Source organism: Oryctolagus cuniculus, chromosome 17 (assembly GCF_964237555.1).
Source record: "Oryctolagus cuniculus chromosome 17, mOryCun1.1, whole genome shotgun sequence".
Lineage (NCBI taxonomy): Eukaryota > Metazoa > Chordata > Mammalia > Lagomorpha > Leporidae > Oryctolagus > Oryctolagus cuniculus.
The window spans coordinates 20,711,933-20,729,162 of record NC_091448.1 but is presented as its reverse complement, the minus strand read 5'-3'; the positions used below and the strand labels follow the sequence as shown (position 1 = coordinate 20,729,162).

The following is a 17,230-nucleotide window of genomic DNA, read 5'->3' as shown; positions in this document are numbered from 1 at the left end:
TACACACTAACACATTCATCCCTCTGTTGATGTTTTTCAATAAGTGAACCTTTGCTGTCTGCCAGGCCCTGTGTCCAGCCTGCCAAGGACGTGGCCACTCCCTCAGGTGAGGTCTCCCTGTCCATCTCCTGCAGGACTCCTGTCGCTGTCCTCTGTCAACCAAGGGTCTCTACCTGTCGCTCCCCAGCCCCCCTGCCCCAGGCCTCCATGGTCCCTTCAACCACAGCAGCCGTGGCGGTATCTAGTTCGAAGCCCAGAGTTGCCCGGATAAAGTGCCTCCTCTACCTGGGTTGGGGTGGGCTGTGGTTCAAAGTCTGCAGGCCTTGGGATCAGACAGACCTGGGTTCAAATCCCAGCCTGGCAACTTACCAGGCAAATCACCTAACCTCTCTGAGTCTCGTGGCTCATCTGGAAAGTGGGGGCGATACCAGTGCCTTTACCTGTCACCTGGATGTCTCAAGAGGACGCCTGGGATGAGAGCCATAAGCACATTCTGTGACTTCTCAGGGGCTCAAAGAAACAGGGGTCACCCCGGGGCCTAGGGAGGGGAAGGGCAGTCTGCTCTCTTGCAGAAGGACCCAGAACATAGAGATGCAGAGAAGAGTGAGATGAAATCCCAGTGGGCTGTAAGGGGGTGAGGGATCCGGAGAGAGGAGAGGTAGGGACGATGACAGCACCAGGAGCACCTGTTCTGCAACCAGGGACGTCCCCCAGGCCTCTCCTGCCAAGACCCGGGCTCCAGCCCTCTCCCTGCCAGCCCTCCCACACCTGCGTCCACTCCTCCCTCTCACCGCTGAGTTGAACCTCAGGTGACAGATGTTACAGGAAATGAAGAGCTTCTTCTTCAGAGGGGAGGGGACCCCAAACGTGTGGCTGATGACAGCTTTCTGGACCGGGTCCATCTGCGAGGGGAGTGGAGGACACGATAATTCTGAGTCAACTCAGAAGTGGCGGCGGGCAGCAGTACAAAAGGCCAAAAGTGCAGAGTACCGAGGAGGGCAGAGGGGCAGCCCCTCCGGGAAACTTCCCCGCCCTGCACCTGCTCCTCACAGAGACGAGACAGCCTCTCCCTGGCCAGCACTGGATGCTGGCAGGGGGATGGCCAGGGCAACCCACATGCTTTCGAGAAATAGAATCCTGTCCTGCTGGACACCTGGGCATCTCTTGCTGCCCCTCTAGTCTCTGTTTTATTTTTCTCCTTTGCAAGCATCAAACCATCAGGATGGGAGTTGGGCAAGGGAAGGAGGCAGGGAGGGACAAAGAACCCTTCACTCCTGTAACCCAGCCTTGGTGCCCGGCGCTGGGGGCTGGGAGGAGAAGCCTGTCCTGTCAGCTGTGCCACTGGTGCAGGGCCTGCAGCCTGGCAGCGAGAGCCCTGGCCAGGGGCAGCGAGGGGTGGCCTGAGGGTCCTCCAAGTGGCAGCACTGTTTCTCTGGAACATTCGCTTGAGTGGGGTTCTTTCTCCCAGCATTGTAAGTAATTTTTTTTCTTCGATCAGACCAAGCCCTTAGGTTCCCTTTTCTCAGGGGCAAGAATTTGAACCTGTCAAGAGGAACTTCCCAGACCTTCCCAGGGGAGAGAGAAGGGCCTGGGTGCAGAACTTCCCTGAGAACAGAAACAGGCGCTGACCTCCCAGGACTCGGGGCTCCAGACTTTTAGGGGACAGCAGCGCAGGGGGGCACAGCCCAGCAACTAGGATGGCAGCGGTCTCAGCGGCCCTCGAGAGACCTTGCCCCAGAACAAGGACGGGCAGAGGACCCTCCCCACATGTCCCAGACTCCCTAGGGCCTCTGTGCGCCTCCCGGAGCGGGTGCTGGAAGGGGTTCCTGCCCCAGAGAGAATTGGTTGCTGTCTTATCCAGATGGGAGGGGCTTGTCTGTGGAGGGGGGTTTCCTTATACTTCACTTGGCGGAGGAAAATTCCAAGTTGCAACACTTGTCACCCACACGTGAAACGGATGGACACATGGCACAGGAGCTAACAGCCGTCACAAAGTTACAGACCACCAGGAGACACGTGACCATAGATGAACTCAGTCACTCAAACCACACAAGCACACACCAAACACAGCTACAGAAGCCACAGACAGAAGAACCCCTGGGGGAGGGCAGCACTGTGGAACAGCAGGTAAAGCCGCTGCCTGCAGCACTGGTATCCTAGATGGGTGCCGGCTTGAGACCCGGCTGCTCCACTTCCGATCCAGCTCCCTGCCGATGACCTGGGAAGCAGTGGAAGATGGTCCAAGTGCTTGGGCCCTGCGCCTGCATGGGAGACCCAGAAGAAACTCCTGGCTCCTGATCAGCCCAGCTCCGGCTGTTGTGGCCATTGGAGAGTGAGCCAGCAGATGGAAGATCTGTCTGCCTCTAACTCTGCCTTTCAATTAAAAAAAAAAAAGAACCCTGCACATATGAAGGCACTCCCATTAACGACACAATGATCCGCCAGGCACTCACGCACATGCACACGCATGCGCACACACACACACACACATCCACACATGACACCAAGGAGCTACATGAAGTACAACAGAAAGGCACACATGACTGACCCAGAAGTCCCTGTACACACACTCAAGTGACGTCTGTACTCGGCAAACCCTGGAGGCCCAGCAGTGATGAAGGTGGGGGTGGAGAGGGAGTGACTCCATCCTGTTCCCCAGTCTAGGAGAGAGCCAGGCCCACGGGTCCTCATTTGGGAAGCCCCCAGTCACCGCGGGGGATGATGGCTGGATGCAGCTGCCGAGCTGGCCACTCTGAGCCCACCGTCCCCACCCGCCCCACCGCCAGCGCAGCCCGTACCGTGCTGAAGTTGGGGAAGAGACTGAGCGGGGCGGCGCCATTGAAGTGGAAGGCGAGCAAGTGCTTGAGGTCCAGCGGGGGCTGCAGAGGCCGCGTGGGCAGGGGCAGGGAGCCCAGAAGGGGGCTGGGGGCGCTGGAGGCCGGGCCTGCTGCAGAAGGAAGAAGGCAGGTCTGAACTGGGGAGCCACAGGGCTCTCTCCTACCTCTACAGCCAGCACGAGAGCCAGACGGGCTGCCTGGGTGCAGAACCAGAGCAGAAACTCGTCTCTCTCTTTACAGTCACGGCAGCTGAGCCCAGGGCGACGGCAGCCCCCACTGCTGGGCTCTGCTTCCCCAGAGTTGGAGAAGCAAAGGCTACACAGTGGCCAAATGAAACCCCCTGGGAGAGTCCAGGGCAGGAGGGGCAGGAGTCAGGTTGGCCCCTGAGGTACACACCACCATGGAGATGGTGCCATGCACTGGGTTTCTGCTTTATTGTAAATTAAACCCACTCAGGGGGCTTGTGCAAAGGCCAGCCCCTTCCCCCTCACTATCTAGTCCCGCCTTCCAGATCCCGCACCCTTCTGGGCACAGGAGGAGATGAGCAACCCCTGGGAGGCTGGAGGACAAGAACCAAGGCTCAGGTCAGGCCCCAGATGCTTCCCTTATGAAGGACAAGTGACCGCAGGCCAGGCGTGCAGGGGCAGCAGGGCACCACACCGTGCTTCTGCAGTCTTTGGTCTTAAGGGTCCCAGGCAGCAGCAGGGGGAGGGCTGGGAACTTGAAGAGCAAGCCGATTTTGAAAACAAAGAAAATGAGAACTCAATCCAGTCCGTTTTGATTTTGTGTTCATACTATGGACAACGGGACAGATGGGTTCACACTGATAGATTTTTATGTCAACATGTACGGTCAGATAGAGAAAAGCCCCCCCAAGCAGGTGGAGAAGGGAGGGGGCCCCACTACCTCCTTGGTTCCATGAGCTGGGGCGCAGAGGGGGTGCAGCCAGGAGTGGGCCAAGAGTCGAGGGCTCATTCTCATTTCCCACAGCGCCTCAGTCCCCCAAGACCTAACTAAGAGCCCCCTCTACTCCCCCTCCACGTTTTAGGACCAGAACCAGCCCAGTTCAGAAGGGGAAAGGATGGGAAGGGTTTAGGGAGCCCTAGCGTCTCCCCACTTGCTCTAGACCGGGAAGGTGTCTCAGGACCCCTGGGAAGGGGGCACAGTTAGCCGTCAGCTGAGGTGAGGCACGGTCAAGTCTGGCTCTGCTCTTGGGAGTGCCCAGAGACCCCGGGAGGCTGGTCCAGGGCGGGGGGTGGAGGCCACACTCAGGAGGGCTGCGGCCCCAGGAGCCCCTCCCCCCAGCCACTTTCTAAGAACTCCACAGCCAGCGCGAAGTCAAAGTCCTGCAGCGGCGGCCCATCCACAGCGATCTTCACAACGTGGCCGCCGCGGCCTTCCCCTGCCCCGCTCTGTCCCCACCACCGCAGCTCCCGGCTGCGGCCCACCTTGTCCAAGAGGCCGGCTCCCGCGGGCAACGCCAGGGCCAGGGCGGCCAGGGCGGCAAAGTCGGGGAAGAGCTCGTGCAGCTCCGAGTGCGCGCACGCCAGCCTGGCGCACAGGGCGCGCGGGCTGAGCCGCCCCAGGCCGAACACCACGCGCTTGAAGAGCGCGAAGTCGCCCAGCGCCCGCTGGCGGACCACGGCCGGCGCGAAGCCCCGCAGCAGCACCCGCAACGCCCCCTCGCCATGCGAGCCCAGCTCCTCTGGAGCCTGTGGGTAGCGGCGGGAGTCAAAGATCGTCGCGAAGGCGGCCACAGCCTCCAGCGAGGGCTCGGGGTAGGAGTCCCACAGGCCCCTCCGCATGGAGTCCAGGAGAGCCCCCCGGAGCCGCTCCAAGCCTCGCACCGCAGCCTCGGAGTAGCCGACCAACTCCACGCCGCGGTAGGTGCAGCGCCCGCTGCCCCCCTCTGGGTCGGAGGCTGCCAGTTCTCGCAGGAAGCCCTGGAGGCGGGCCCCACCCGAGCCCCGCTGAGCTTGGAGGGAGGCAGCGGCAGCCATCACCAGAGGCTTCAGCAAGGCCAAGTCCGGCTCCTCCGGCTGCAGGACAAAGGCGAGTTTCTGCACGGAGGGCAAAGCGTCCAGCAGCAGGTGGGTGAAGGCTACGAAGGTGAACTGGCGCAGGGCCAGGGCCAGGGCCCCAGCTGTGGGGGAGGCTGGGGCCGCTGCCTCCAGGGTGGATACAAGGCAAGGCCAGATCTCAGCCACTGCTTCCACAACGGGCAGCAGGGATGCCCAGGGTACCGGCCGCGGCCCTGCCCAGTCAATGGCTGCAAGGTCCAGCGCAGCCCGCAGCTCGGGGACCACGTGGGAACTGGGCCCACCATGGAGACGGAACAGGGCATCCAGTACGCTCTCGTATTCACCCAGGTAGGCAGGGGGCTCGGGATCCGTCCGGCCAGGGAGGCAGTGCAGCTCTGTGAGCAGTGGGCAGGCGGCCCGGAGCTGCTGGCCCACACTCCGCAGGCGGTCACTTGGCAGGCTCGAGCCGAGCCAGGCCAGCTTGGGTGCGGAGACACCGAAGGCCTGCAGGATGTCTAGGAGTTGGCCGGCAGTGACCTCGCCCTCCTGTAGCTCCACACTGCCCAGGAAGGTGGTGGCAGGCTGGCCATCGCAGGGGGACACCGAAGTAGCAAACAGAGCCAGGCTGTGGGACTCGGGCCAGTCCCTGGTCTCGTCCAACACCAGTCCCACGTACGGGGATGCCTTCAGGCGCTGGCAGGCCTCTGTGTGCAGGACCCCGGCGATGGCTGCCTGATAGCCAGGGAGAGAGAGGGAGGGAGGGAGGACAGAGTCAGGCAGGGCAGGAGGGGCAGGCGGGGCAGGCACAGACTAATCCAGGCCTGGCTGTGCCCTGGCTGTGCTGCCTCCCCCAAGTCCCGTCACCCCTGTGAGTTTCAGTGCTCCCAGCTCCTGCTAAGCCCCGCCCTCAGTCTTCTGCAAGGGCTCCTGTGAATTATGGGTGAATTTGTGTTGTGCTGGGAGGTGTGAGAGCACTTTTTGAACCATCAAGGACCCTCCAAGGCAACTCCCCAGCGCCTTGTTCCTGGGGGTGAGGTCTCTGCTCAGGAAGTAACTGATAGATTGCTCATTCCCAGCTCCTGCCCAGTTACACAGCTCCCAGCTCTCTGTGGGAGGGGACCCAGCTCTCCCACCTCCACCTTACCCGAGAGACGCACACAGCTATTCCTAGGACAGAGCTGCAGCTTGCATGCCTACAGGGGCCACGGGAGTGACACTGTGCCTGAAGTGGCCCAGGAATAACTCAAAGGCAATGGGGAAGAGTGGGCAAGTCTCAGCTGTACCCCATCCTGGCCCAAGAGCCTGGGGACCTCACTCGCACCTCCCAGGGCTGGGCCGGGCCTGGCCGCTTCGCTGTCGCGTACTCCGCAGGTGGCCCAGCGCCAGGCACACAGCAGGCCCTCAGTGGAGGTTCTGAAGTGTGAGCAGTGAAGGCAGTGCTCTGCCTGTTGCCGGCGGGGGAGGGGGAACCTGGCATACTGGGGGCTATTCCTAGATGGCTCAGTGTCCTCCCTCCTCAAAGCCTCCCCGTATCCCTGGCTGCCACCCACCTGCATGTCCCTCACCCTCCTGGGGCTGTAGTAGTCACCACGCTCCACACCCAGCAGCGCCTGGCACAGGTTGAACTTCTGCAGCTCGAGCAGGGCAGAGCAGCGGTCATCCGGCAGGTCCTCCTTGGCCATACAGTACACCGTGGTCAGCACAGCCACCTTGGCTGGGTCCACCTCCGCCTTGACGCCCCTGGGGGTGGGCGTGGGTGCCAGGCCGGAGTAGGCGCCCCCTCCCCCAGCCTGGCCCTCCAGAGCGGGCTGGCCCTGGTTGACAGCCAGGGCCTGGCGGTGGGCTCCCGAGGTCACGTGGCGCAGCAGGGCGTGGCGCTGGAAGTTGTCGGTGCCCACGGTGAAGGCGTTCTCGGCTTTGCCATGCTTGTTGCGCACCAGGGCGTGGCGGCACTCGAGGCAAAACATCAGCTTGCGCTCGTAGTCGAAGTCCAGCCAGGGGAACTCCTCCTTCCAGTGCTCGTTGAAGTAGCGCTTACACTTCTTGTTGGAGTTGGAGGCCTCTCCGGCCGGCTTCTTCCCCGGAGGCACCATGCCTGCTCTCGGGCCAGGGCCCCCCCACCCCCCACCCAGAGGCGGCTCCCTTGTCTGTGGGAGTCACTAGGGAGGCACAGTGGGGACAGCCTGCCCAGCTAATGGGGACCATCCGGCTAACTGAGCCTGGGAGGTTTAGTCCTGCTCCGCTGGTGGGAGCCTGGAGATGAAAGAAACAAGGGAGAGGCGTTAGGGGGTCCATCGTGGACGGGTTAGGGAGGGGGATGGTGTTCATGCTTCCCGGCATCCTCCCCAGTTGGGTGCTGAGGGTGGGCGGAGTTCTGCCAAGGGCCATAGAGTGTCAGTCTGAGCAGGTCCCTCCCACGGTCTCCCTGTACCCAGGGGGAGGCACTGATGAGCTCCGATTGCCAAAGAACTGAGCTGGAACGGACGGCACCATCCATGCAACCACATTTCAGAGACGGAGAAACCAAGTCTCAGAGACAGGCTGTGGTTCTTGGGGCTCAGGAGTAACTCCCGGCTGAGCCAGGACTAAAACCAGGACCTTCTTAGCCCAAAGGACGATGGGGCCCCTCTTTTGTCAGATGGAAGTCAGCGCAAGGCTGAGCTTCCCAGGCCTGTTTTCTGTGGCTTCCTCTTGCCTTTACACACGCACAGACACACACACACACACACACACACAAGCATCCACGTCGGCGGTGTGTTCTGGGAGAGTAGCCCACAAGCAGGGGCTGCTCTGGAGGTTGGGCCCCCGACTGACCTTGCCACAAGGTCAGGACCAGAAGGCCATGTCCAGGCAGCGATCAGACCCTGCCAACCCCCGGTTATCTAACCTCCAACCTGCTCCTCTTCTCTGCACCCAGTGAGTAAGGGCAGCAGGCACCACCACTCATGAGGGGTGAGCTGAGCTGGGCGCTGGCACAGCGAATCCAGCAGGGGACCGGGGTGCCCTGGGCAGTGTTAGTCACAGTCATGAGAAGAGGAAACCAAGGCTCAGTGACTTTAAGTGACTTGCCCTCGGTGACTGAGGCCTCCTGACCACAAAAGGCCATGCTGAGACCCGGGTGGCACCACCTCTGTCCTCCCAGCTGCCCAGCCTCGCCTGGTTCCGTCCAGGCCGCCCCTGATCCCTGCAGCTGCCTGTGCACCATCATCTCCCCACAGTCAGCCCACAGCCCGAGTGCAAGCCCACAACACAGCTCTAACGATGTCACCGCCCTGCTTCCACCTCTTTGGTGGTGCCCATTGCCCAATCCACGCAGCTCGCTGTGAGCCCACAAGACTTTCCCCAGCCCCCAGCCACCTCCAGAGCCTCCCACCACTCCTGTCCTCATGGTCAACGCCAAGGGCTCCCCATCCCAGCATCCGCCAAGCCGTCACTTGTGCCCGCCCCCATCCTCAGAGCTGGAATTCCCCATCCTTTCTCTTTCCCTGGCTGATTCCCACTGGTTCCGTGAAAGCAGCCGATCTGCATCCTGGCCAGGGGCCTGTCCCATTCCCCACCGTTCTCTGGGGCACTGCAGCGACTCTCCCAGTGTCCCTGGCCAGCTCATGTTTGTTTGTTTTCCTGTTTCTGAGCCCCTGCCCACAGCTGGGCACATGGACACATCTTAGCAAAAGCTGTGCTTTAAAACAATGCAAGGAGGGGCCTGCGCCATGGCGCAGAGGGTTAATCCTCTGCTTGCGGCACCGGCATCCCTTATGGGCGCCCATTCGAGTCACAATTGCTTCACTTGCGATCCTGCTTTCTGCTACAGCCTGGGAAAGCAGTGGAAGATGGCCCGAGTCCTTGGGCCCCTGCACCCACATGGAAGACCTGGAAGAAGCTCCTGGCTTCAGATAAGCTCAGCTCCTGCCATTGCAGCCATTTGGGGAGAGAACCAGCAGATGGAAGACCTCTCTCTCTTTCCCCCTTTCTCTGTAACTCTACCTCTCAAATAAATAAAAAAATTTTTTTTGACAGACAGAGTGGACTGTGAGAGAGAGAACGAGAGAGAGAGAGGAAGGTCTTCCTTTTTCCGTTGGTTCACTCCCCAATGGCTGCTGCGGCCGGTGCCCTGCGGCCAGCGCACCGCGCTGATCCGAAGCCAGGAGCCAGGTGCTTCTCCTGGTCTCCCATGCGGGTGCAGGGCCCAAGGACTTGGGCCATCCTCCACTGCACTCCCGGGCCACAGCAGAGAGATGGACAGGAAGAGGAGCGACCGGAACAGAATCTGGCGCCCCGACCGGGACTAGAACCCGGTGTGCCAGCGCCACAGGTGGAGGATTAGCCTATTGAGCCACGGCGCTGGCCAAATAAATAAAATCTTTAAAAATAAATAAATAAAACAATGCAAGCATATGGTTTGGGCACCAGAAAAGAATTTCCTGAGTTGGTCACCTAGCCAATTCTGAGACAGCAGTGACCATATCCTGTCTGCTTGCTGTGTAGACCCACACAGTGCCCTGCATGGAGTAGCATGGGCTGGGTGGTAAGGACAGCAAGGGTGGAAGACTGGAGCTCCAGAGAGAGCCCAGCTGGAGCTGGGAACAGTGTAGGAGCTGCGTATGGGGCTGCTCTGCTCACCCCACCCCACTCTTTCCTCTTGGCTCCGTCCCCCCCACCCCTACCTGTTTCCTTCCCTCTGACTGCCTCTCCTGGGCCCCTGGATGTCACTGCTGCTGGTTTCTGAGCCAGCCCTGCGGACACTCCAGGGCCCACACCTCTACCTCTCCTTCCAGCGGCCTTCCCGGCTCACCTCTGCTGGGGCCTTCCCAGCACACCCCTCTCCCGGAAGTCCACGTCTCAGAAAACGGCCCTCCTCCTTCCCACAAGCTCTGTCCTGATCCCTCCACAGGTCTGATTGATTCCATGCCTGAAACTAACCTCTAACTCCTCCCTTTCCCTGTGATTCTGCCTGGGGCCTGCCAGGTTTCTTAAAACACACTGTACAACCACCCAGAATCCCTCTGGAGACCTGCCAATGCTGGCCGGCGCTGACCCCTACAGTGGCCACTACTGTCTCCCTCCCCTCCCGGCAACACCACCTCCCCCGTTCCTCTGGAGTGCCAGCTTGCCGGCCCCAGGGCCTCTCTCCCACAATGCCCCACCATACTTGACCTGGCCTATTTTTGATTCTCCCTCTGGTCTTAGCTCACCCGCCCCTTCTTCACTGGGGGCTTCCCTGAAGGTGTCCCTCCCTTGGCTGGCGCTGGCCCTGTTTGTCCCACTCTGCTGTAGGGTCTGGAGTTTAAAGCTGTGCTGACTTCCACATGGTTCTGTTACACCACACTCTCTACTCCCAACCCCTGTATGCTTTCTGAGAACAGGAAAGGTTACAAGCTTCTTCCCGTCTGAACCCCAGCACCCGAGTGCTCCACACGCTTTGGGGGGAAATAGATGAATAAGAAAGCTCTCAGGCAGAGGCAGCAAGGGAACCGGCCCTTGGGCACCTGTTGGGTGGTTAAGACAGCTGCCTGCCACGTCCTTGCCCGTCAAGATCCTGGGATCCATGACCTTGTCCAGCCCGCCACCCAGAGGATCTTAGCAGGTGGGGCGCAGGGGCAAAACCAAGGTCGTGCCCTCAGATCCTCTCCGGGGCCCTAGGAGCTGGCTCCTGCCCTGTTCTGCAGGGGGAACAATGAGCATGACCCAGGATGCCTCTGGGGAGCAATAGGTGGGTACAACAGAGCCCCGCTGACAGTGGCCAATTCCAAAGGTTCAGCGGCCATGCTTGGCTGATGGGAGACAGAACGTTTACACCACACGAAGTCCTGTTAGAGCTGCTCTCCATAAAACAAACAAAACACAGGTCAGCATCCTTGACACCCACCCTGTCCCATCCTGGGGGAACAGGCTGCTGAGGTGGGAGGGGTGCGAATAAAACACGGCTCTGTGGGTCCCGTGGTGACTAAGGCTGACCGGGAGGGTCCACTTCTCCCAGGCCAAGCACCTCACATCCCCACGCCCTGGCCGGCTGGATGGGAGCCTGCACAACTGGGGGGGGGGGGCCTGCCCTGAGGCAGTGTGTGGTGGTCTGGCCCCACCCTTAATGCATCCCAGCCCATAGGCTTCCACACAGCATTGCTGTGACCCCACGGTCCCCAGGCTCCTGCCTCTCCCTTCCCTTGGGAGCCCACTAAGGGGAGTGCACACTCCCAGCAGGGAGGCAGGCACCCCTTCCCTCTGGCAGGTGGGGTGCGTGTGGCCTCCCCCTCCCAGGGGAGAGCTGGGGAACTTCCCCCCGGGGGGCGTGTGGTGAGGAAGCCCTGATGCAGTGCACGGAGCCTCCCTCCGCCTGCCTGTCCTGCTCCGCCCACAGGACCCCCAGCCCCCATGGCCGGTCCCCTGGCCGGAAGCTCCGGGAGAGGGCGCCCCGCCAGCCAGCACCCCCGCGCCACCCGCACACACTCACGGAGACACGGGAACCACCATCTTGAGCGGTGGACGCTCTGGCCGCGGTCTCCTTGGGCTCCACTGAGCGACAGCAGCCACTAGCGGTAACCGGGGCGAAGAGGCGCCAGCAACCGGTGCGTTCCGGGGTCGCAGCGGGTAGGGCGGCAGCCCCCCCACACCCTCCCAGCGCACCTGGCCGCGCCCACCTCTGCTACTCCTGCTACCGCTCCCTAGCTCACCCTCAGCCTTTCCCGTGGTGCGTGCGCGCGGCAGCAGGAACGACTGAGGTTAGACCGCAGGGAGCCGGAGGGACAGGAGAAACCACCGGGTCATCACACGTGCCCGCAGGTTCCGGGAGGCGCTCAGGGTCCTGAGAGGCAGGCAGGTGGTGCACTGGGGGGGGGGGAGGGGGGTGTTGGCTGGCTCCCAGCCGAGGATGGGGAGGAGCTGGAGATGAAGTAAGGGTCTGCAGCCCGAGCCAGGAGGCCAAGGGGCAGGAGGAGCGAGTGACAGTGTGGGGAGTGCGGGCAGCCTCCGTCCCTGGGGAAGCAGACAGCGTGGGGCAGGGTCCGGAAGGTCCAGGGAGCACTGGCCCCTCGCTGCTGGACGGCTGTGCAGTGAATGCTGGGGTTTGGTCCTGGGGCTGGAGACTCAGGGTCTCAGACTAGTGGGGCACTTACAATCCCCCCACCCCGGACGGCGCCACAGAGCCCAACAGGGGTAGAATTCTGACATGGTCCTACGGGCCTCCCTGACTCAGGGTCCACGCCCACTGGGTGGCTGCCTGCAGAGGGTGGGCTTTGGGACCCAGTCAAACACAGGGACAAAGGAAATCCACTGGAGAGGAGAAGAGGCTGCCCCTAGGTGTCCAACCAAGCCTGGAGGAGGTGGCTTAAGAAATAACATCAAGTTCACTGCCAGCCAAGGGAGATCTGGGGAATGCACACACAGGGACACCCCCTCACACACACAGGGACACATACCCTGAGGCCCACAGGCTCCACCATGGCCACCAAGGCATACACCTCCCCCCAGCGACTCCCTAAGATCTCACTCTTCACACACTGAGGTGTGTGCTCATGGAGGTGGTGCCATGCCAAGATGGACAGACAGACCCGTGCTGCCAGAGCGGCCGAGGCTAGCACAGTGGCCACGTGTGGGCACGCACGTATCCACAGATGGGCATGACCAACAAAGACCTACTTGTATTGTCCCATGCCCAGAGGGACAGACACATGGCGGCACAGACCCCTACACATGACATAGAACAGCCGGTGAAAAGCCAGCCGCACAAACACGAAGACCCTTAGGTCACTCGCCTGCACACACCTCTCAGAAAATCAAATGCACCTGACCTACAGGCGCCTGAAGCCAAACACACAGAACCACCCTCCCACACCTCCCCAGCCCCAAGTCACAGGGCAGACACAGCAGGGTGCCTCCCTAGTCATACACACACACACAGAGAGAGAAATAACAGCACTGCTGTGTTCATGGCAGACAAAACCAAACCTCCGCCAAGAGAAACGGGAGACCAGGGGAGAGAAAGGCAAAGGCTGGGGAGGGGGCTGAGCCAAGACCCAGTGCTGGCGCACCCCCCCAGCAGGACTCCCGCCACAGCCAGAGGTTTCCTCCCCAAATTCCCCAGAACCCCCAGCCCACTGCTGGGCCGTGTTGATGTTCCACGCACAGCCCCATGATGCTGAACACCCCAAAGCCCAGTCACACAAGAAACTCCACCCCTGCCCCACTGCCTCCAGACCCTAGCCCCTCTGGGAAGGGCTCCCAAGAACGCCCTTTGAGGGTGACGGCTGTGGCCCTCGAAGACAGCCAGCACCCAGTGTGTGGAGAGGCAGGAGGGCAGCACACAGAGCAGGGCGGTGGCTGGACTGCAGGTAGCATGCACCTGGTTTCTGTCTCTCGCTCTTGCTCCCTGCACCTGCAGCTCCCTCCTCGGCCCCTTGGGGCCTCTCCCCCTCCCCCTTAGAGGCAGCTGAAGGTGTGACCTCACACAAGGGACTTCTGACCTAGGCTGCCCGGGCCCAGATACGCAACACACCTTATTCTCCCACTCCCGCACCTGGGCAAAGGTTTCAGCGTCCGCTGGCCCCTGGCGTGTCTGACAGACAACTTTGGGGCGCACCAAGGACAGCAGGACAGGACCAGGGCTGGGGAGAGGGGTGAGGAGCGCCTACACCCTCACGCCCTCTCTGCCCATTGTCCACTGCCCAGCTGAGGCATCCCCAGCACTCACCCAAGAGCATCCTCTGCCTTTGGAGGCACCGCAGAGCCGAGCAGAGCGAGGAGCAAATGAAACCCAGCTGGAGTGACGGGGGAAGGGGGGTGAGGGGCGGGAGGGGAGGCGGGAGGAGGGGCTCTGGGGCCTGGCTGGGAAGCGGGCGGTGGCACTACTGGCCGTTCCTGGGCTTCCCCCAGCTCAACCCCAGGTGGACGGAGGAGGGCATGTCCTTCCCCAGAGGGAGCAAAGGTAGCGGCCAGGACAGGGGACCGCACTCACGCCCACTCCTGGGGGCGGTGGTCCTGCCTGGGGTCTTTCCTATGAAGCCAAGGGTTGACATTGCCCACAGAGCCCTGCAGGGAGGAGGGGCTGCGGCCCCTCTGGCTGTTGGAGGAGCCCCCTGCCTCCTGCCTGGCCTTGCTCCTTCTCCTTATGTTGATCTGCTGCTGTTGAAGGGACAGCCGAGGCGCAGGTGCTCCTGCTCCACCACAGAGCGCGGGGCTGGCCGTGACAGGTCGGGGAAGGGAGCCCAGGTGTCTGGCCCACTCTTCCTCCCACACTGGACCCTGGGACCTGCCACTGGGGCAGCCCCAGGCAGGAGGGCCGAGGAGTTGGCCAGCCACAACTTCTGACAGTTCACACACACACACACACACACACACACAGTCCTTTCTCCTTTCTTTGCTGTTTCCTCTTCCTACTCGCCCTGAAAGCTGGTTCTCCACTCACCTGAGCACCTGGTGGCTGAGAGGGGGCCACAGGGGGAGAGCAGACAGCCAGCCTACAGCTGGATCAGGCTCACATTCCGAGCCCAGCCCCAAGCCTCCCCCTACCCAGCATCCTGTCTCCACCAGACAATAACCTGAAATCCCGGCAGCAGCCTACACTTGAGCCACAGAGCAGGTCTGCAGAGGAGCGGCTGAAAACAAGTTTGTTAGCAAGGGACTGGGGGAGGGGGAGGGAGCTGTTTGCGCGGAGAGGACGGAAACTCAAGCCCAGAGCTAATTAAGCCACCCAGAGACACAGACGGAATCTTTGTCTTCTGTGAGGGCAGGGATCTGAGCTAAGCCCCCTAATTCTCTACCCAGACAGCCTAGCCTTTCCTGGTGGTTCCCGGGTGGGGGATGCTGATGGTCAGGGTCACACCTGGGCGCCCAGCCTGGGGCACTCTGCCACCTGCCACCGCATCAGAACAGCAGCAGGAGAGGGGGGTCAGGCTGCAGGAGGAGCCAGTGGCCTGAGGGGAGCAATGTCTTGGAAACCTGCACCCAAAGGCAAAGGTGTGTGGGTGGTCCCAGTGGAGGAACCCGCAGCCCAGGGAGATGCTGGAGGATGGGGGGGGGGGGCAGAGGGCTCCGGGCCTCCTAATGGGACTGAAATTAACCCAGAGCTCATCAAGCCAGTGACTCAGGCGTGACCAAGCTCAAGATCTTGACCTCCAGGGCCAAGAGTATGCCAGAGGCTTGCAGGGTTACAGAGAGGAGAGGGGCAGATACAGGCGGGAGCTGGGGAGGTCTGGGGGATGCCCCCCCCCGCCATCCTTGCCCTGAGAGCCCTCCCTGCCTCCCTGTGTCCTTGCCCACCCCACCGAGGTCCCTGTGGCCTTTTCAGAGAGCTCCAGGCCTGTGTGTGCAAGGGTCCTCTCTCCTCCAGGCTCAGCTGGCAGGGGGCTGGCAGGGGGTGGGGGTGGCATTCTGAACTAGAAGGCTGGGTGAGTCCTGGCCAGGATGGGGAGGGGGACTGTGGGCTTTGGGAGGCAGCCTTTGGGGAGCGGAGCAGAAGAAGGCTGGCTCCTCCCCGCCATGCAGTGGAGGTCACCAAGGCAAAGGCTCCGAGCCCTGCTGGAATCATCTTGCTGGGAGCCGCCCTGCCCTCTCTGGGCCATCCCCTCCTCCCACTCCTGTACACTGTGGCTCAGTCTCTCCTAACAGATGCTGCTCTCCTCGGCTGGTGGGGGTTTGTGAGATGGGATTAGAGTCAGAAACCTGGGGCCAGTGCTGTGGCCAACTTGTTGAGCTGCTGCCTGCAACACCAGCATCCTATATGTGTGCAGGTTCGAGTCCCGGCTGTGCCACTTCCCATCTAGCTCTTTGCTAATGCACCTGGGAAGACAGTGGAAGACAGCCCAAGTGCTTGGAGACCTGCAACCACGTGGAAAGACTGGATGGGGTTCCTGCTGTCCTGGCCATTGTGGTCATTTGGGAGAGTTAACCAGCAGGTGGAAGATTTCGCCTTCTGTAACTCTGCCTTTCAAACAGATAATAAATATTTAAGAATAAAATGAAGGCAGAACTCAGCTGTGTGGTCTTGGCTATGTCCCTTAATCTCCCTGAACCCCAGGATCGCGGATTGCCAGGTGAGGACTATAGGACAGATCTTGTGCCCCCCCACCCCCGCAGTCCTGGGCTGGCCCCGCTTCACCCTCCGAGGCTAGAGCCAGCGGGGCTGCGCCAGCGCCCCTCCGCCTTGGCACATGATGGAGAGCCTCTTCAGGTGGTTTAGGGGAGTGTGTGTATGTGTGTTGGAGGGTAGAACCACTTAGGTCAGCCTTGGCGGGGAGGAGCCTGGTGCCCATACCCCCTGGGAAGCAGGGTAAAGGGGTGAAGATGGCCTGACCAGTGCTGGGGAGGAGGCTCAGAGCGGGAAGAGCCCCCGCCTCCCTGCCTGTGACTGCCTGTCACTGTGGAGGCCTCCAGCCCCGCAGGCTCCTAATCAAAGTGACAGCTCCTAGGGAACAAGCGCCCTGCCTGGCTGCCACCAGCGTGAAGCCAGGAGCCGAGCGGTGGCAGGGACTGGGGGTGCTCCCCTCCGTATTCCCAGGTCCCCTCAGCCACACCTGAGGGCTCTCGGCTCGTGGGTGAGAGGGGCACACCAGCCCAGTCCCCAGCGCGGGCAGAACCAGAAGAGGTGTTCAGGACGACCGAGGGCTCTACCTCGCCTCCCCTCTCCTCGGGGCCAGTTGCTGGCATCGTACCAGGCACTGGCTCCCCTGCCCGCAGCCCTCAGAGAGCCAAGGAGACAGGAGACATCACACTGAGGGCTGCGGCCCAGGGTAGGCCAGAGAGAGAGCCCAAGCTCCGGTCACCCCCTTAGCATGGGTGGGTGGGCAGATCTGGTCCCATGTCCTCCTCCTCCCCCTTAGACTGAGTTCCCAGGGGCAGGCAGGGAGCACTGCTCGGAGGGGAGAGGGGACCCCAGCACCCTGCACGGAGCCGCCGCTGGCTGGAAGGCGAGGTGTGGGCAGACGGCTGGATGAGCTAGGGCTGAGGGGCTGGTTTAACAGTGTGGACTGCAGGACAGGCGTCCTGCCTCCTGGTGGCCCCTAAGGCGGTGGCCCCCAGGCCTGCTTCCCTCTGGCACCCCCTTTCTGACAGTGCAGCTCTCCTTACACATGGCCCAAGCCAGAGTGGTCCCTGGGCCCCCGGAGCTCCATCAGAGTTGGTGACTAACATCTTGACGGTTCTGCTACAGCGAAGGTTCTGGAATCTATCTCCCCACTACACCCCCTGTCCGTCCCCTGTACCTCAAGCCTGACCCTTGCTGGGGACACCCAGAGTCACTGCCTGCTCCTGCTCAGGATGCGTTAGTGACACCCATCAGCTCGGGGTCCGCCGGGCCCTTCTGGGTGGCTCCCCACAGCCAGCAGGCTGCTCGCTGCCCCTGGAAAGGCCCGGGCGGCCGGGCGGCGGTGCCTCGGCTCTCCG

General features: G+C 61.8%; 2 protein-coding genes and 1 long non-coding RNA gene across 7 annotated transcripts in view; 1 reads left to right on the top strand and 2 right to left on the bottom strand.

Annotated features, from left to right (window-relative positions):
* ZNF385C (zinc finger protein 385C) overlaps positions 1–17,230 on the bottom strand; it is a 44,474-nt gene that overhangs the window by 5,373 nt on the left and 21,871 nt on the right. For all 5 annotated transcript variants that reach the window (XM_051824997.2, XM_070060695.1, XM_070060694.1 and 2 more), the window contains exons 3-4: positions 2,799–2,947; positions 792–902 (exon numbers count right to left, since the gene is read on the bottom strand). In XM_051824997.2, the coding sequence (XP_051680957.1) occupies positions 792–902; positions 2,799–2,947 (260 nt within the window). The remainder of the gene's footprint in view (positions 1–791; positions 903–2,798; positions 2,948–17,230) is intronic.
* On the bottom strand, positions 3,604–13,607 carry C17H17orf113 (chromosome 17 C17orf113 homolog). Its single transcript, XM_051824994.2, has 3 exons — positions 11,307–13,607; positions 6,409–7,111; positions 3,604–5,590 (listed from the first exon to the last, which is right to left on the bottom strand). The coding sequence occupies exons 2-3, from the start codon at positions 6,949–6,951 to the stop codon at positions 4,106–4,108; spliced, it is 2,028 nt and encodes a 675-aa protein (XP_051680954.2). The 5' UTR covers positions 6,952–7,111; positions 11,307–13,607; the 3' UTR covers positions 3,604–4,105.
* LOC138846077 (uncharacterized) lies at positions 11,157–15,819 on the top strand. The gene is made up of 2 exons (XR_011383473.1): positions 11,157–11,421; positions 15,580–15,819. It is a non-coding gene; the product is annotated as an uncharacterized lncRNA (long non-coding RNA).

Coding starts and splice junctions, on each gene's coding strand:
- C17H17orf113 (XM_051824994.2), bottom strand. CDS start 6,951: ATGGTGCCTCCGGGGAAGAAGCCGGCCGGAGAGGCCTCCAACTCCAAC. Junction 5,591..6,408: donor GGAGGGTGAGGGACATGCAG/GTGGGTGGCAGC, acceptor CCTGGCTATCAG/GCAGCCATCGCCGGGGTCCT.